We start from the raw sequence: 20987 nt of genomic DNA on the forward strand, positions 1-20987 counted from the left end.
TCCTCTGAAATTTCTCTGTCCAGGTTGGATATAAGAATGAATAGGCAGAATATGAACCTATTATAATGAATATCAAAGGTAAGCTGGTGTTTAAGTTTCATATACTAAGAAAGAGGAAAGAACTGAAAGTTTCTGAAACAGAAATAATATGATTAAAAGCTTGTAAGAAATATTAGTCTAGTAACACTGCATAGCATAATGTTTTCTGAAATACCACATTACTCAGGTGTTCTGAAAAACTTATATTGCCCCATACTTTTGCAAACCAGAGCTAAGAAAAAAATCCTATATGAAGATTAAGATAATTTTTTTAAATTACTTACATTTGGGTTCATCTGTTGTAACAGCCAAAATAAAATCATATGGAGTCATGAACAACTGCCCTTCACATTCTATAGAGGCAAACAAACGAAATCGCCTCTCCCGAGATGTTGCATAAAAGTCCAAGTCTTCGACTTCTGTTCTGCCCATAGCAACCTAAAGTTAAAGAAGCAAATAAATTTAGACTGTATGAGATACACCTTCTTGTAAAACATAAATGCTTTTAATTATTGGGACTAAATAAAAAAAAATGTAAAAGAATTTATTATTAAGGGCATCACGATTATTTCAATTTTGAATTGCACTTTGAAGAATTTGTGATTTTTAAAAATTATTTTAAAGTTTCATTCTTAGAGCATGTTAAATTTCTGAGCTAGTGATATCTTTATAAGGAACACCAATGCTTGCTAAATGGCCATTATGCACTCTCTTTACAAGCTGATTTATTTGATTAGGCATCTATTCACCATAGTCCATTAATTTTCTAAAAGAAGAAATGAAACTCTGATGAGTTGCTCATGTCTACCACTAAGAAAGCCATTTTGCAATAATGCTTTGAATAGAACGAGGTTGCTAATTCTAAATCAACATAGTTGATTACCACCAACTGACATTCTGAATTTTACCTAGAATTATATTTGGTAAAATTAGAAAGGATGTATGTGTATATACAGACCAGGCCAGGCAGGGGTGGGGGGCAGAGGGGAAGGCTGCATAGGGGGTTCTGGAAGTGACAGGTATTTCTCTTTGGTTTTTCTTTATTACAAGATCTTTCCTTGTAGATAAATATTTTCTATTGTTATTTCTTGGCTCTCTGAACTAACTATAGAAAATTAGGAAATTTATTTTTTAATAAAAGGATTTCCTCTGATTATAAAAATACTGAATAGTTATTTATGATTTGGAATATGAATTAAATAATTTATAGATATAATGTTTTCTCTTGGGGGGGCAAAATATGGGCCTATACTATACAAAATGTTCAAGTACGCCGATATTTTTTTCTTACTAATACACTAGGGACATTTTCCCGTATCAGCAAATATTCTAGTGGAACACTATTTTTAATATCTGTATAATATTCTTCTATAATATCTGTATATCTGTAGAATATTTATATCTGTATAATATTCTTCTATAATAACTATAATAACTAATAACTTCTATAATAATAACTCAGTGGAAATAAAGGAGATAATGAGAAGATATCACAAGCAACTTAGACAAAATGGACAACTTCCTAGAAAAACACAACCAACACTGACTCGAGAAGAAACAGATGACCTCAACACTAATTACAAGTAAAGAGATTGAGACAGTCATCAAAAAGCTCTCAAAAAAGAAAAGCCCAGGACCAGATGGCTTCACATGTGAATTCCACCAAGCATTCAAGAATTAGTACCAATCCTGCTCACACTCTTCAAAAAAATCAAAGACAAGGGAAAGCTACCTAACTCATTCTATGAAGCCAACATCACCCTAATACCAAAGTCAGACAAAGAAACTACAAAAAAACAAAATTATAGACCAGTATCTTTAATGAATATAGATGCAAAAGTCCTCAACAAAATACTTGCAAATTGAATACAGCAGCACATTAAAAGAATTATACACCATGACCAGGTGGGATTTATTCCAGGTATGCAAGCCTGGTTAAACACAAGAAAATCAATTAATGTAATATACCACATCAATAAACCAAAGTGGAAGAACCACATGGTCATCTTGATAGATGCAGAAAAAGCATTTGACAAAATTTAACATCCTTTCTTGATGAAAACACTTCAAAGGATAGGAAGAGAAGGCAACTTTCTCAATGATAAAGGCAATATATGAAAAACCCACAGCTAACATCATACTCAATGGGGAAAGACTAAAAGCTTTCCCTTTAAGATCAGGAACAAGACAGGGGGCCCACCGTCACCATTGTTATTCAACACTTGCTGGAAGTTCTAGCTAGAGCAATTAGGCAAGGAAAAGAAAGAAAAGGCATCCAAATGGGAGAGGAAGAAGTAAAAGTTTCACTCTTTGGAGATGACATAATCTTATATGTAGAAAATCCAGAAAAATCTATAGCAAAGCTACTAGAGCTAATCAATGAATACAGCAAAGTGGAAGGCTACAAGATCAACACGCAAAAATCAGTAGTGTTCCTATACACAAGTAATAAGCAACAGTGGAAGAAATCAAGAAAAAAATTCAATTTACAATAGGAACCAAAAGAATCAAGTATTTAGGAATAAACTAAACCAAGACCACAAAAGACCTTTAGACAGAAAACTATAAGAAACTGCTAAAAGAAATTGAACAGGATCTACCAAAAAAAAAAAAAAAAAAAAAAAAAAATGAAGAACATACCATTTTCATGGCTTGGAAGACTAAATATAGGTAAGATGTCAATTCTACCTAAACTGATTTATAGATTCAATGCAATACCAATTAAAATCCCAACAGCTTACCTTGCCAAAATAGCAAAACCAATAAACTAAATTTATTTGAAAGGGCAGCGTGCCCTGAACAGCCAAAAAAATCTTGAGAAAGAGAAACGAAGTGGGAGGTCTCACACTACCTGACTTTAAACATACTACAAAGCAACAGTGGTCAAAACAGCATGGTACTGGCATAAAGATAGATATACTGACCAACAGAATTGAATTGAGTGTTCAGAAAGACCCTCTCATCAACAGACAACAGATCTTTGATAAGACAGTCAAACCAAAGCAACTGGGACAAAGCAGCCTCTTCAATAAATGGTGTTTGGAGAACTAGATATCCATATTCAAAAGAATGAAAGAGGAATCCTATCTCACATCTTATACAAAAATTAACTCAAAATAAATCAAAGACCTAAACATTAGAGCTAAGACCATAAGACTTTTAGAAGAAAATGTAGGGAAATATCTTAAAGATCTAGTGAGGAAGAGCTTAAATTTTTCACAGACAAACAAAAGCTGAGAGAATCTGCTAACAAGAGACCTGCCCTACTCGGGAACCTAAAGGGAGCCCTACTACCAGAGAAAGAAAGAAAGGAAAGAGAGGTATGGAGAAGGGTTCAGAACTAAAGAGATTTAGTAAGACAACACTGAAGGAAGTTAAGAGAGAGAGGGGAAAAAATATATCTGACAAACATAAACCAAAGGATAGGATGGCTGATTCAAGAAATGCCTTCACAGTAGTAACATTGACTGTAAATGGATTAAACTCCCCAATTAAAAGATACAGATTGGCAGAATGGATTGAAAAATATGAACCATCAATATGGTGCTTATAAAAGACTCACCTTAGACACAGGGACATAAAGAAATTGAAAGTGAAAGGATGGAAAAAATATTTCATGCAAGCTACAAACAAAAGAAAGCAGGAGTAGCAATATTAATCTCAGATAAAATAGACTTCAAATGCAAGGATGTTATGAGAGACAAAGAAGGTCACGACATACTAAAGAAAAGGACAATCCAACAAGAAGAAATAACAATCATAAATGTTTATGCACCCAATCAAGCCGCCCCAAAATACGTGAGACAAACATTGACAAAACTAAAGGAAGCAATAGATGTTTCCACAATAATTGTGGGAGACTTCAATACATCACTCTCTCCTACAGATAGATCAGCAAGACAGAGGACCAGTAACGAAACTGAAAACCTAAACAATCTGATAAATGAATGTGAATTAACAGACATATATAGAACATTACATCCCAAATCACCAGGATACATAGTCGTCTCTAGTGCTCACAGAACTTTCTCTAGAACAGACCATGTGCTGGGCCACAAAACAAGCCTCAATAAATTTAAAAAGACTGAAATTATTCAAAGCACATTCTCTGACCACAATGGAATATAATTAGAAGTCAATAAGCATCAGAGACTTAGAAAATTCACAAATATCTGGAGGATAAACAACACACTCCAAAACAATCAGTGGGTTAAAAAAGAAATAGCAAGAGAAATTGCCAAATATATAGAGATGAATGAAAATGAAAAAACGACATATTAAAACTTAAGGGATGCAGCAAAGGTTGCTTTGAGAGGGAAATTTATAGCTCTAAAAGCATACATTAAAAAGCAAGAAAGAGCTAAAATCAAAGAACTAATGGAGCAACTGAAGAAGCCAGAAAATGAACAGCAAACTAATCCTAAACCAAGTAGAAGAAAAGAAATAACAAGGACAATGAGAACAAAAAACAATAGAGAGGATAAGTAACGCCAGAAGTTGGCTCTTTGAGGAGATCAACAAGATTGACAAGCCCCTAGCTAGACTGACAAAATCAAAAAGAGAGAAGACCCATATAAACAAAATAATGAATGAAAAAGGTGACATAACTGCAGATCCTGAAGAAATTAAAAAAATTATAAGAGGATACTATGAACAACTGTATGGCAACAAACTGGATAATGTAGAGGAAATGGACAATTTCCTGGAAACATATGAACAACCTAGACTGACCAGAGAAGAAATAGAAGACCTCAACCAACCCATCACAAGCAAAGAGATCCAATCAGTCATCAAAAATCTTCCCACAAATAAATGCCCAGGGCCAGATGGCTTCACAGGGGAATTCTACCAAACTTTCCAAAAACAACTGACACCCATCTTCCTTAAACTCTTTCAAAACATTGAAGAAAATAGAACATTACCTAACTCATTTTATGAAGCTAACATCAAGCTAATACCAAAACCAGGTAAAGATGCTACAAGAAAGAAAAACTACAGGCCAATCTCGCTAACGAATATACATGCAAAAATTCTCAACAAAACACTTGCAAATCTAATCCAAAGACACATTGAAAAAATCATAAACCATGACCAAGTGGGGTTCATCCCAGGCATGCAAGGATGGTTCAACACAAGAAAATCAATGTTATACAACACATTAACAAATCAAAAGAGAAAAATCAAATGATCATCTCAATAGATGCTGAAAAAGCATTCGACAAAATCCAGCATTCTTTTTTTTTGCTTGCTACCAAGGCTTCTAGAATTTTATTGAGTCACCGGTATATGGTATATGCAAGGTATGATGCTATGGAGGATATACAAAGGGTATTCACACATGAATTTTTCTCTTCAAGGAACTTACAATGTCATTTGGAAAATACTACAAGGTAGAAAATATGAGGCCATTAGAGCAGAAAAAAAAAAGTTATTTGAATGGTTAAATATGGCAGTGGTGAAAACAATATTTTCATGTGCTGGGTGCTTTACAGATCACAGACAACTTTGACATTTTCTTCAGTAATTCATTATATAAAGTACCCTCCACGTGCACTCTGTTAGGTGTATAATAGTGAATCAAACAGGTAAGGTTCCCCCCTCACTGCTAGAAACCAAACATTTCAGAAAAAGCTCTCAAGATTTCCTCATAAGAAACTGTTTAGTGTGGTTTTTATTCACTAGCAAAATTTTACAAATCAACAACCTGTTTGTGGATTTTTCTGTTTCTCCTGGCAACCCCAGCAATATTTTTTTTTTAATCTTCATTTTATTGAGATATATTCACATACCACGCAGTTATACAAAACAAATCGTACTTTCGATTGTTTACAGTACCATTACATAGTGGTACATTCATCACCCAAATCAATCCCTGACACCTTCATTAGCACACACACAAGAATAACAAGAATAATAATTAGAGTGAAAAAGAGCAATTGAAGTAAAAAAGAACACTGGGTACCTTTGTCTGTTTGTTTCCTTCCCCTATTTCTCTACTCATCCATCCATAAACTAGACAAAGTGGAGTGTGGTCCTTATGGCTTTCCCAATCCCCTTGTCACCCCTCATAAGCTACATTTTTATACAACTGTCTTCGAGATTCATGGGTTCTGGGTTGTAGTTTGATAGTTTCAGGTATCCACCACCAGCTACCCCAATTCTTTAGAACCTAAAAAGGGTTGTCTAAAGTGTGCATAAGAGTGCCCACCAGAGTGACCTCTCGGCTCCTTTTGAAATATCTCTGCCACTGAAGCTTATTTCATTTCCTTTCACATCCCCCTTTTGGTCAACAAGATGTTCTCCGTCCCACGATGCCAGGTCTACATTCCTCCCCGGGAGTCATATTCCACGTTGCCAGGGAGATTCACTCCCCTGGGTGTCTGATTCCACGTAGGGGGGAGGGCAGTGATTCCACCTTTCAAGTTGGCTTAGCTAGAGAGAGAGGGCCATATCTGAGCAACAAAGGGGCATTCGGGAGGAGGCTCTTAGGCACAATCATAGGGAGGCCTAGCCTCTCCTTTGCAGCAACCTTCTTCCCAAGGGTAAAACCTGTGGTAGAGGGCTCAACCCATCAAACCACCAGTCCGCTATGTCTGTGGTCATGTTAGCAACCATGGAGGTGGGGTAGGCGAATACCCCTGCATTCTCCACAGGCTCCTCAAGGGGGCACTACATCTTTTTTTTTTCCTTGTTTTTCTTCTCTTTTTTTTTTTTTAACTTTCCCTTCTTTTTTAAATCAACTGTATGAAAAAAAAAGTTAAAAAGAAAACAAACATACAATAAAAGAACATTTCAAAGAGACCATAACAAGGGAGTAAGAAAAAGACAACTAACCTAAGATAACTGCTTAACTTCCAACATGTTCCTACTTTACCCCAAGAAAGTTACCTAATATAGCAACATTTCTGTGAACTTGTTCCTACTATATCCATCAGAAATTAACAGACCATAGTCATTCCTGGGCATCCCCAGAACGTTAAATAGCTTATCTGTTCTTCTTGGATTATTGTTCCCCCTTCCTTAATTGCTCTCTACTGCTAGTTCCCCTACATTTTACATTATAAACCATTTGTTTTACATTTTTCAAAGTTCACATTAGTGGTAGCATATAATATTTCTCTTTTTGTGCCTGGCTTATTTCGCTCAGCATTATGTCTTCAAGGTTCATCCATGTTGTCATATGTTTCACGAGATCGTTCCTTCTTACTGCCGCGTAGTATTCCATCGTGTGTATATACCACATTTTATTTATCCACTCATCTGTTGAAGGACATTTGGGTTGTTTCCATCTCTTGGCAATTGTGAATAATGCTGCTATGAACATTGGCGTGCAGATATCTGTTCGTGTCACTGCTTTCCGACCTTCCGGGTATATACCGAGAAGTGCAATCGCTGGATCGAATGGTAACTCTATATCTAGTTTTCTAAGGAACTGCCAGACTGACTTCCAGAGTGGCTGAACCATTATACAGTCCCACCAACAATGAATAAGAGTTCCAATTTCTCCACATCCCCTCCAGCATTTGTAGTTTCCTGTTTGTTTAATGGCAGCCATTCTAACTGGTGTTAGATGGTATCTCCTTGTCGTCTTAATTTGCATCTCTCTAATAGCTAGTGAAGCTAAACATTTTTTCATGTGTTTCCTGGCCATTTGTATTTCCTCTTCAGAGAACTGTCTTTTCATATCTTTTGCCCATTTTATAATTGGGCCGACTGTACTATTGTCACTGAGTTGTAGGATTTCTTTATATATGCAAGATATCAGTCTTTTGTCAGATACATGGTTTCCAAAAATTTTTTCCCATTGAGTTGGCTGCCTCTTTACCTTTTTGAGAAATTCCTTTGAGGTGCAGAAACTTCTAAGCTTGAGGAGTTCCCATTTATCTATTTTTTCTTTTGTTGCTTGTGCTTTGGGTGTAAAGTCTAGGAAGTGGCCGCCTAATACAAGGTCTTGAAGATGTTTTCCTACATTATCTTCTAGGAGTTTTATGGTACTTTCTTTTATATTGAGATCTTTGGTCCATTTTGAGTTAATTTTTGTGTAGGGGGTGAGGTAGGGGTCCTCTTTCATTCTTTTGGATATGGATATCCAACTCTCCCAGCCCCATTTGTTGAAAAGACCATTATGACTCAGTTCAGTGACTTTGGGGGCCTTATCAAAGATCAGTCGGCCATAGATCTGAGGGTCTATCTCCGAATTCTCAATTCGATTCCATTGATCTATATGTCTATCTTTGTGCCAGTACCATGCTGTTTTGGCAACTGTGGCTTTATAATAAGCTTCAAAGTCAGGGAGTGTAAGTCCTCCCACTTCGTTTTTCTTTTTTAGAGTGTCTTTAGCAATTCGAGGCATCTTCCCTTTCCAAATAAATTTGATAACTAGCTTTTCCAAGTCTGCAAAGTAGGTTGTTGGAATTTTGATTGGGATTGCATTGAATCTGTACATCAGTTTGGGTAGAATTGACATCTTAATGACATTTAGTCTTCCTATCCATGAACATGGAATATTTTTCCATCTTTTAAGGTCCCCTTCTATTTCTTTTAGTAGAGTTATGTAGTTTTCTTTGTACAGGTCTTTTACATCTTTGGTTAAGTTTATTCCTAGGTACTTGATTTTTTTAGTTGCTATTGAAAATGGTATCTTTTTCTTGAGTGTCTCTTCAGTTTGTTCATTTCTAGCATATAGAAACACTACTGACTTACGTGCATTAACCTTGTATCCCGCTACTTTGCTAAATTTGTTTATTAGCTCTAGTAGCTGTATCGTCGATTTCTCAGGGTTTTCTAGATATAAGATCATATCATCTGCAAACAATGACAGTTTTACTTCTTCTTTTCCAATTTGGATGCCTTTTATTTCTTTGTCTTGCCGGATTGCCCTGGCTAGCACTTCCAGCACAATGTTGAATAACAGTGGTGACAGCGGGCATCCTTGTCTTGTTCCTGATCTTAGAGGGAAGGCTTTCAGTCTCTCACCATTGAGTACTATGCTGGCTGTGGGTTTTTCATATATGCTCTTTATCATGTTGAGGAAGTTTCCTTCAATTCCTACCTTTTGAAGTGTTTTTATCAAAAACGGATGTTGGATTTTGTCAAATGCTTTTTCAGCATCTATTGAGATGATCAATTGATTTTTCCCTTTTGACTTGTTAATGTGTTGTAATACATTGATTGATTTTCTTATGTTGAACCATCCTTGCATGCCTGGAATAAACCCCACTTGGTCATGGTGTATGATTTTTTTAATGTGTCTTTGGATTCGATTTGCAAGTATTTTGTTGAGGATTTTTGCATCTATATTCATTAGGGAGATTGGCCGGTAGTTTTCCTTTTTTGTAGCATCTTTGCCTGGTTTTGGTATTAGATTGATGTTAGCTTCATAAAATGAGTTAGGTAGTGTTCCATTTTCTTCAATGTTTTGAAAGAGTTTGAGTAAGATTGGTGTCAGTTCTTTCTGGAAAGTTTGGTAGAATTCCCCTGTGAAGCCATCTGGCCCTGGGCATTTATTTGTGGGAAGATTTTTGATGACTGATTGGATCTCTTTGCTTGTGATGGGTTGGTTGAGGTCTTCTGTTTCTTCTCTGGTCAGTCTAGGTTGTTCATATGTTTCCAGGAAATTGTCCATTTCCTCTACATTATCCAGTTTGTTGCCATACAGTTGTTCATAGTATCCTCTTATAATTTTTTTAATTTCTTCAGGATCTGCAGTTATGTCACCTTTTTCATTCATTATTTTGTTTATATGGGTCTTCTCTCTTTTTGATTTTGTCAGTCTAGCTAGGGGCTTGTCAATCTTGTTGATCTTCTCAAAGAACCAACTTTTGGTGATATTTATCCTCTCTGTTGTTTTTTTGTTCTCTATGTCATTTATTTCTGCTTTAATCCTTGTTATTTCTTTTCTTCTACTTGGTTTAGGATTGGTTTGCTGTTCATTTTCTAGCTTCTTCAGTTGATCCATTAGTTCTTTGATTTTGGCTCTTTCTTCCTTTTTAATATATGCGTTTAGTGCTATAAATTTCCCCCTTAGCACTGCTTTTATTGCATCCCATAGGTTTTGGTATGTTGTGTTCTCATTTTCATTCGTCTCTATATATTTAGCAATTTCTCTTGCTATTTCTTCTTTAACCCATTGATTGTTTAGGAGCGTGTTGTTTAACCTCCAGGTATTTGTGAATTTTCTAAGTCTCTGATGGTTATTGACTTCTAATTGTATTCCATTGTGGTCAGAGAATGTGCTTTGAATAATTTCAATCTTTTTAAATTTATTGAGGCTTGTTTTATGTCCCAGCATATGATCTATTCTGGAGAAAGTTCCGTGAGCACTAGAAAAGTATGTGTATCCTGGTGATTTGGGATGTAATGTCCTGTATATGTCTGTTAAATCTAATTCATTTATCAGATTGTTTAGGTTTTCAATTTCCTTATTGGTCTTCTGTCTGGTTGATCTATCTATAGGAGATAGTGATGTGTTGAAGTCTCCCACAATTATTGTGGAAACATCAACTGCTTCCTTTAGTTTTGCCAGTGTTTCTCTCATTTATTTTGTGGCACCTTGATTGGATGCATACACATTTACGATTGTTATTTCTTCTTGCTGAATTGCCCCTTTTATTAGCATGTAGTGGCCTTCTTTGTCTCTCAAAACATCCCTGCATTTGAAGTCTATTTTATCTGAGATTAATATTGCTACACCTGCTTTCTTTTGGCTGTAGCTTGCATGAAATATTTTTTTCCATCCTTTCACTTTCAGTTTCTTTGTGTCCCTGTGTCTAAGATGAGTCTCTTGTATGCAACATATTGATGGTTCATTTTTTTTGATCCATTCTGCGAATCTATATCTTTTAATTGGGGAGTTTAATCCATTTACATTCAACGTTATAACCGTGAAGGCATTTCTTGAATCAGCCATCTTATCCTTTGGTTTATGTTTGTCATATTTTTCCCCTCTGTCTATTAATATCCTTTATTGTTCCCATACTGAATCTCTTTAGTACTGAACCTTTCTCCAAGTGTCTCTGTCCTTTCTTTGTTTCTCTGTCTGTAGGGCTCCCTTTAGTATATCCAGTAGGGCAGGTCTCTTGTTAGCAAATTCTCTCAGCATTTGTTTGTCTGTGAAAAATTTAAGCTCTCCCTCAAATTTGAAGGAGAGCTTTGCTGGATAAAGTATTCTTGGCTGGAAATTTTTCTCACTTAGAATTTTAAATATATCGTGCCACTGCCTTCTTGCCTCCATGGTGGCTGCTGAGTAGTCACTACTTAGTCTTATGCTGTTTCTTTTGTATGTGGTGAATTGCTTTTCTCTTGCTGCTTTCAGAACTTGCTCCTTCTCTTCTGTGTTTGACAGTGTGATCAGAATATGTCTCGGAGTGGGTTTATTTGGATTTATTCTATTTGGGGTTCGCTGAGCATTTATGATTTGTGTATTTATGTTGTTTAGAAGATTTGGGAAGTTTTCCCCAACAATTTCTTTGAATACTCTTCCTAGACCTTTACCCTTTTCTTCCCCTTCTGGGACACCAATGAGTCTTATATTCGGACGTTTCATATTATCTATCATATCCCTGAGGTCCATTTCGAGTTTTTCAATTTTTTTCCCCATTCTTTCTTTTATGCTTTCATTTTCCATTCTGTCATCTTCAAGGTCACTGATTCGTTGTTCAACTTCCTCTATTCTTGTACTATGAGTGTCCAGAATCTTTTTAATTTGGTCAACAGTTTCTTTAATTTCCATAAGATCATCCATTTTTTTATTTAGTCTTGCAATGTCTTATTTATACTCTTCTAGGGTCTTCTTGATTTCCTTTGTCTCCCGTACTATGGTCTCATTGTTCATCTTTAGTTCTTTGAGTAGCTGCTCTAGGTACTGTGTCTCTTCGGATCTTTTGATTTGGGTTCTTGGGCTTGGGTTATCCATATCGTCTGGTTTTTTCATATGCTTTATAATTTTCTGTTGTTTTTGGCCTCGTGGCATTTGCTGAACTTGATAGGGTTCTTTTAGGATTTGTAGACCAACTGAAGTCCTTATCTCTAATTTATCAGATCTACAGCTTCGTGGAGTACACTTTCTCTAACTAACCAGCAGGTGGCGTCCACTAGCCACGTGTTCTCCACAAGCCAGTTCTCCCCTGCTTAACCTTTTTGGTGAGTGGGGGAGTGAGTCTTGTGGGGTCCAATTGGTGTACCAAGCTTGCGTGTGTAGTTGGTGTTGCCTGCCCTGTATATGGGGCGTGTTTCTGGGCAGTCAGGGGGGGTGGCTCTAACAATCAAATCTCCCTGGTGATCCTAGAGTTTTAAGGCTGCTGCAATAGTCTAATCCTTCAGTTCAGTCCTGCCACAGTTTGTCTCTGCCACTGACCCACAAGTCCTTGGTATTGGCGTATGGCTCCTGAGACTTGCAAGTGGGCCCCTCTTCCAGGCCGTGCACCCCCTGGTCCTCTGTTGAGGGATGACTGTGCTATGTCACAGGTGAGTGCCGTCCCCCCAGGGCAGTTCTGGGCTGCTGGGCTGTGTAGGGAGGCTCCCAGTCTGCTCAAATGATGGCTGAATGGGGCTTTGTTAATTCACACTGCTCTACCTTCCCAACTCTGGGACAATCAGCTGAGGTTGCAGGGAAGGCTAATGTCCACGCCCAGTTCTGTGGTGTGTGCCTGTTATTTGAAGCACTTCCGTCACACTGGGTTGTCTGGGGCAGTTCTGGGCTATGGGGCTGGCGATGGGCAGGAGTGTTTCCTGTCCACCAGGATGATGGCTATGAGCGGACACCCCCCTTTTCTTGGGAAGTTGTGGTGTTTAGTGAATTTTCTCAGCCACTGGATTATTGCGTTTTGTCTCAGAGCTCTCCTAGTTCTGCTCTTGACTTGACCTGCCCAAATTGCAAGTCTTTGAAGCTTTCTGTTTTGGGCTTCTTAGAGTAATTTTTTTAGAAAAAGAAAAAAGGATTAAAAAAAAAAAAAAAAAAAAAAGAAAAAGGGCCCTCCTCAGAGATCTAATGGGTTATTGAAATGCTAAGAGACAAAGCAACCAGGGCCATTAAGGAAAGGTCCACAGGGTAGAGAGATCAGCTTTTCTTCGGGATTTGCATATGCGCCTCAGGGCCTGAGCTCAGGCCTGAGCTCTGCCCTTCCCGTTTCTATGTTCACCAGAACTCCAAAAATCCTCCGCTTTTATTTTGGAGTTTTTCGTGTTGTTTTTTTTCTATGCCTGTCTCCTCTCTGCTGGGCTGGCTGCTCTCAGATTCTCTGGTGTCTGGTCTCCGTCTATCTATGGCTAGAGTTTGGATCAGCAGAATGAGTTTCCGATAAGGGCTGCCACTGCAGTTCTCCCTTCTCCTTCCCGGAGCTGACAGCCCCTCCTCCCACGGGACTGAGCCTGGCAGGGAGGGGCGCGGGTCCCCTGGCCGCAAAAACTTACAGATTTCGCTGATCTCAGCAGTTCCACGTTTTCATGAGTGTTGTATGAAGTATGCCCAAAGTCAGATTGCTCTGTGGTGTCCAGTCCACGCAGTTCCTGGCTTTCTACCTACTTTCCTGGAGGAGTAACTAAAACATACAGCTCACTAGTCTGCCATCTTGCCCCGCCTCCCAGCATTCTTTTTTGACAACACTTCAAAAGGTAGGAAATGAAGAATACTTCCCCAATATGATAAAGGGCATATATGAAAAACCCACAGCCAGCATAGCACTCAATGGCGAGAGACAGAAAGCCTTTCCTCTAAGATCAGGAATGAGAGGCAAGGATGCCCACTCACACCACTGTTATTCAACATGCTAGAAGTGCTAGCCAGACCAATCAGCAAGACAAAAAAATAAAAGGCATCCAAATTGGAAAGAAGAAGTAAAACTGTCATTATTTGCAGATGATATGATCTTATATATGGAAAACCCTGAGAAATTGATGACACAGCTACTTGAGCTAATAAACAAATTTAGCAAAGTAGAGAGATACAAGAATAATGCACATAAGTCAGTAATGTTACTATACATCAGAAATGACCGAACCGAAGAGACACTGAAGAAAAAAATACTATTCTCAATAGCCACTAAAAAAATCAAGTACCTAGGAAAAAACTTAACCAAAGATGTAAAAGACCTATACACAGAAAACTACATAACTTCACTAAAAGAAATAGAAAGGGACCTAAAAAGATGGAAAAATATTCCTTGTTCATGGATAGGAAGGCAAAACGTCATTAAGATGTCAATTCTACCCAAACTCATCACAGATTCAATGCAATCCCAATCAAAATTCCAACAACCTACCTTGCAGACTCAGAAAAGCTAATTATCAAATTTATTTGGAAGGGAATTTGCCTCGAATTGTTAAAAACTTTCTAAAAAAGAAAAACAAGGTGGGAGGACTTACACTCCCTGACTTTGAAGCCCATTACAAAGCCACAGTTGTCAAAACAGCATGGTAGTGGCACAAAGATAGACATATTGATCACTGGAATCGAACTGAGAATTCAGAGATAGACCCCCTTGCGGGACACTGTTATCGAGTTCTGACTTGGCGGGCCTGGGCCAGGGGAACTGATCAGCCCCTAGGAAAGGTAGTGGGGCACGGGTGGTAGCGCCCTCCACGGCCCCCCGGGCCTGAGAAAGTGGAGCCGAATGCAGGCCCCATTTCCTCACCCCAAAGTACAACCGTTGGGGAGGGCTTGCCGGAGAAAACCCCCCCCCCCCCCGTGCCTTACCCGCACCCTCCACCCTCTTCGTTACTGGAGCAACTCCCGCCCCTTTTCAAACAACCTCCACGCCCTCTCAGAACCAATCCAAGCCTTTAACCTCTACAGCTACCCCGCCCTCTATACCGCCCGATATAAGCTTGTACTCTCCCCTAATAAACTCTCTTGGCTTCTTCACCCTCAAAGAAACGTGTCCCGCCTGTTCCTTCTCGCCGCCCTCCACACCTTGCACGCCTCCGCCGGGGACCGGGCCCAGTCCCCCGCCTCGCCCTCGCCTCCGGGAAAGAGCCCCCGCCGCCGGTACCCTCCGAGCAATCCCGAGAGCCTAGGATTTAGCAACCGGCCGCCACCCCCCCCAGACGAGTCAACTGCGACCGCACCCCCTGATCTACGGTCAACTGATCTTTGATAAGGCCCCCAAAAGCACCAAACGGGACGTAACAGTCTTTTCAACAAATGGGGCTGGGAAAGCTGGATATCCATATCCATAAGAATGAATGAGGACCCCTACCTCTCACCCTACAGAAAAATTAACTCAAAATGGATTAAAGACCTCAACATAAGAGATAGTACCATAAAACTCCTAGAAGATACTGTAGGGAAATATCTCAAGATCTTGTATTAGGAGGTCACTTCCTAGACCTTACACCCAAAGCACAAGCAACAAAAGAAAAAGTAGATAAATGGGAATTCCTCAAACTTAAACACTTCTGTACCTCAAAGGAATGCGTCAAAAAGGTAAAGAGGCAGCCAACTCCATGGGAAAAAATATTTGGAAACCATGTATCTGACAAAAGACTGGTATCCTGCATATATAAAGAAATTCTACAACTCAACGACAATAGTACAGACAGCCCAATTATAAAATGGGCAAAAGATATGAAAAGACAGTTCTCTGAAGAGGAAATACAAATGGCCAAGAAACACATGAAAAAATGTTCAGCTTCACTAGCTATTAGAGAGATGCAAATTAAGACCACAATGAGATACCATCTCACATCAATTAGAATGGCTGCCATTAAACAAACAGAAAACTACAAATGCTGGAGAGGATGTGGAGAAATTGGAACTCTTATTCATTGTTGGTGGGATTGTATAATGGTACAGCTACTCCGGAAGACAGTCTAGCTGTTCCTTAGAAAACTAGATATAGAGATACCCTTTAATCCAACAATTGCACTTCTCAGTATATACCTGGAAGATCTGAAAGCAGTGACATGAAAAGATATCTGCACACCAATGTTCATAGTAGCAATATTCACAATTGCCAAGAGATAGAAACAAGTGAAATGTCGTTCAACAGATGAATGGGTAAACAAAATGTGGTATATACACACGATGGAATACTACTCAGCAGTAAGAAAGTACAATGTCATGAAACAAATGACAACATGGATCAACACTGAAGACATAATGCTGAGCAAAATAAGCCAGGTAGAAAAAGAGAATATTGTATGTTACCACTAATGTGAACACTGAAAAAATGTAAAATAAATGGCTTATATTGTAGAATGTAGGGGACCTAGAGATAGACAGCAAATAGTGAAGGGGACCAATGATCTAATAAGAACAGATAAGTTATCGTGGGTAAATTTAATGGTCTGGGAATGCTCAGGAATGATTATGGTTTGTTAATTTCTGGGGGGGAATGGTAGGAACAAGTTTGCAAAAATGTAGTTATTTTAGGTTATTTGTTTTTCTTATTCCTTTGCTGGGTTATAGTCTGTCTATTTTCTTGGGGTAGAGTAGGAACATGTTGAAACTAATATAATTATTTTAGATTATTTGTTTTCTCTTATTCCTCTGTTTTGGTTTCATTTGAAATGTTTTTTTAATTGTTTTTTTTTTTTTTAATTTTTTGATAAAGTTAATTTAACAAAAAACAATGAAAAAAAATATGCAGGGACCCCCTGGGGAGCTAGGGGAAAATGCAGAGGTGTTGGGCTTCCTCACCTGGATGGTTGCTGATGTTCTCACAAACATTGAGGACTAGCGGTTTGATATGCCAAACCCTCTATCACAGGACTTGCCCTTGTGAAGCTTGTTACTGCACAAGAGGGGCTAGGACTGCTTATAATTGTGCCTAGGAGTCTCCCCATGAATCCCTCTTTGTTGCTCAGATGTGGCCCTCTCTCTCTAAGCCACCTTGGCAGGTGAAATCACTGCCCTCCCCACTACGTGGGATCTGGCACCCAGGGGTGTAAATCTCCCTGGCAAACCAGGGATATGACTCCCGAGGATGAATCTGGACTCGACATCGTGGGACTGAGAACATCTTGACTAAAAGGGGGATGCAAAATGAAATGAAATAAAGTTTCAGTGGCTGAGAGATTCCAAATGAGCTGAGAGGTCACTCTGGTGGGCACTCTTACACACTACATAGATAACCCTTTTTAGGTTTTAATGTATTATAATAGCTAGAAGTAAATACCTGAAACTATCAAACTGCAACCCAGTAGCCTTGACTCTTGAAGACATATGTACAGCAATGTAGCTTACAAGGTGTGACAATGTGGCAGTGAAAGCCTTATGGATCACACTCCCCTTTATCCAGTGTATGGATGGATAATTAAAAAAATGGGGACAAAAAACTAAAGGAAAAATATGGTGGGAGGTGGGGAACAATTTGGGTGTGCTTTCTGTACTCTTATTTTTTTATTCTTATTTTCACTTTTTCTGGTACAAGGAAAATGTTCAAAAAATAGATCGGGGTGATGAATGAACAACTATATGATGCTAATGTGAACAACTGATTGTACATTTTGGATGACTGTATGGTATGTGAATATATCTCAATAAAATTGAATTTAAAAAAAAGACCTAGTAGCAGGAGGTGGCTTCCTAGACCTTATACCCAAAGCATGAGCAATTAAAGAAGAAATAGATAAATGGGAGCTCCTCAAAATTAAACACTTTTGAACATCAAAGGACTTTGTCAGAAAAGTAAAAAGGCAGTGTATGCAATGGGAGACAATATTTGTAAACCACATATCAGATAAGGGTTTAATATCCAGAACATATAAAGAAATCCTACAACTCAACAACAGAAAGACAAACAACCCAATTAAAAAATGGGCAAAAGATATGGATATACACTTTTCTGAAGAGAAAATACAAATGGCTCAAAAACATATGAAAAGATGCTCAACTTTATGGGCTATTAGGGAAATTCAAATCAAAACCACAATGAGATACCATCTCATACCTACTAGAATGGCCATTATCACAAAAACAGAAAATTACAAGTGCTGGAGAGGATGTGGAGAAAGAGGCACCCTTATTCACTCTTGGTGGGAATGTAGAATGATGCAGCCACTCTGGAAGGCAGTGTGGCAGTTCCTCAGGAAGCTATGTACAGAATTACCATATGATGCAGAAATTCCATTACTAGTTACATACTCAGAGGAACTGAAAGCTAAGTAAAGAATGGACCTTTGTAAACTGATGTTTATAGCTGCATTATTCATGATTGCCAAGAGATGGAAACAGCCCAAATGTCTAGCAACAGACAAGTAGATCAACAAATTGTGCTATATACACACAGTGGAATATTATGCAGCTATTAAGACAGAACAAAGTCATGGAACATATAAGGATGAACCTTGAGGAAGTTATATATTGAGTGAAGTTAGCCAGAAACAAAAGGACAAATACTGTATAGTCTCACTAAGATGAACTAACATTAATGAGCAAACTTTGAGAGTTAAAAGCTGAGAACAGAGGTTATCAGGAGATAGAAAGAGGGTAGAAATCAGGCATTTGATGCTGAAGGACTACAGAATGTTCAACAGGATTGATTGTATAGATCTAAAAATGGATAGCATAATATTATGTGATGGTAGCACAATATTGTAAGTACACTGAACAAAGAATCTGTGAATAAAGCTGAAAGAGGAGGGTTAGGGGCAAGTATGACACCAGAAGGAAAGATAGAGGATAAAGACGGGAACTGTATAACTTAGTGAAACCTAGAGTGGCCAATGATGGTGACTAAATGTTCAAATATTAAATGTTTTTACATGTGGGAGAATAAATGTCAACCTTGAAAGGTGTTGAAAAAGGGATGGTACTGGGGAAAAATATAATCAAAGCAAACTGGAGTCTATGGTAAACAGTAACATTGTAATATGCATTCATTAAATGTAACAAAGGCAATATACCAAAGCTAAACGTCTATGAGAAGGGGATATAAGGGAGGGGGGTATGGGATTTGTGGCAGTGGTGTTGTTGCCTAACCTTATTATTATATTGTATTGTATGGTATTTTCATTTTTTAAAAAAATTTTATTACTCTTTTTAAAAAAATTGTTTGGAGTAATGAATATGTTCAAGTACTGATTGTGGTGATGAATGCACAACTATATGATGATACTGTGAACAACTGATTGTACACTGTGGACGATAGTATGGTATGTGAATATATCTCTACCAAATTGCAGGGAAAAATATAAATAGAGGGACACAAGTGCTGGAGAAAACATGGAGAGAGGGATGTACCTATTTACTTTTGGTGGGGAAGTAGAATGGGGTAGCCTATCTGGAGGGCAGTGTGGTGGTTCCAAAAGAAGCTAAGTATGTGGGTGCCATAAAGTCCTGCAACCTCATTATGGGGTATATACATGGAAGATCTGAGAGCAGGGATGTTAATGGACATTTGCACACTGGTGTTTACGGTGGCCGTATTCACGATGTGCAATGGATGGAGGTGGCCTAAGGGTACATCAAATGATGAACAGAATGATGCATACAAAAGAATACTGTATTCTACAGCTGCAAGAAGGAATGAAGCTGTGAGACACACAACTAGGTGAATGGATCTTGAGGACAGCATTTTGAGTGAAGTACGATGGAAATGAAAAGACAAAATATGCCTCACTAATATGGACTAACAATAACGTGTAAACTCTGAGAATGGAATCTTAGAGCACAGCCTATCAGGAGAATGCTTATTGTTATGGTCCCTAGATTGTCAGCTCTTACAGCAGTCGCATCTATTTCTGAGTTGTAATGGTTATCTCCAAATTCTAAAACGCTGAGCTCTTTGTGTATAACCTGGTCATTCTGTGGAACTTTGGGTATCCGTGTGAAACCTGAAACTCAGATCTAGAGCTCAGCAGCTATAAATGTCAATATTACCTCATACAGCAACTGTTTAAAACGCTGAAAAAGAGTTCAGACTTCAATTTGAGATACTAATAAAGCAGATGTGGTTGGGATTAAGGCAAATCAGGCCAAAGGGTAAAGGACGATATTGACTGCTTTAAAACTTCCAATTTCTGTGTGAGACCAAGGGAAGAGATGTTTATTTGGTGCAGGATCTACATTTTCTGCAGAACACTAAATAATTTAACTTGTACAGTCAGTTTATTCAACCATAATTACATGGAACTTTGAATAGGAAGTGAGATCCGGAGTGTTTGTACAGGCTAGTGTGAGATCCCGATACATCCCAAAGTAATTTGGGTGGAGAATAAAAATATATTTGCAGGGCCCCCTGAAGAACTGGGGAAAAATGTGGAAATGCTGTACTTCCCCACCTGAGTTACTACTGATATTCTTACCAACATTGGTGACTACCAATTTAGTAGGCCAAGCCCTCGATCTTAAGGCTTGCCCTTCTGAAGCTTGTTATTGCAAAGGAGAGGCAAAGTACTTATAATTGTGCCTAAGAGTCTCCCCCAGAGAACCTCTCTGTTGCTCAGATGTGCCCCTCCCCCCTCCAAGCCCACTCAGCAGGTGAACTCACTGCCCTCCCCGCTACATGGGACTTCTAGAGGTGTAGATCTCCCTGGCAACACAGGACATGACTCCCAGGGATGAACCCGGACCTGGCATCATGGGATTGAGAAAATCTTCTTGACCAAAAGGGGGAAACAAAATGAAACAAAATAAAGTTTCAGTGGCTGAGAGATTTCAAATGGAGTCAAGAAATCACTCTGGAGAGCATTCTTACGTACTACATAGGCACTCCCTTTTAGTTTTTAGTATATTGGAATAGCTAGAAACTGTCAAACTGCAACCCAGAAGCCTTGATTCTTGACGATTGCATCACTATGTAGCTTACATGGTGTGACTGTGTGATTGTGAAAACCTCATGGTTCACACTCCCTTTGTCCAGTGTACGGACAGAAGAGCAGAAAAATGGGGACAAAAACTGAAGGAAAAATATTGTGGGATAGGGGCAATGGAATGTTTTGGGTGTTCTTTTTTACTTTTATTTTTATTATTTTTTTGGAATAAGAAAAATGTTCCAAAGTTGATTCTG

At 38.4% G+C, this 20987-nt stretch overlaps 1 protein-coding gene across 1 annotated transcript in view; it reads right to left on the minus strand.

Annotated features, from left to right (window-relative positions):
- MICU3 (mitochondrial calcium uptake family member 3) overlaps positions 1-20987 on the minus strand; it is a 110557-nt gene that overhangs the window by 56241 nt on the left and 33329 nt on the right. The window contains exon 2 of the mRNA XM_037831238.1: positions 324-477. Coding sequence (XP_037687166.1) covers positions 324-477 — 154 coding nt within the window. The remainder of the gene's footprint in view (positions 1-323; positions 478-20987) is intronic.

This window comes from Choloepus didactylus, chromosome 3 (assembly GCF_015220235.1).
Source record: "Choloepus didactylus isolate mChoDid1 chromosome 3, mChoDid1.pri, whole genome shotgun sequence".
In the NCBI taxonomy this organism is placed as follows: Eukaryota; Metazoa; Chordata; class Mammalia; order Pilosa; family Megalonychidae; genus Choloepus; species Choloepus didactylus.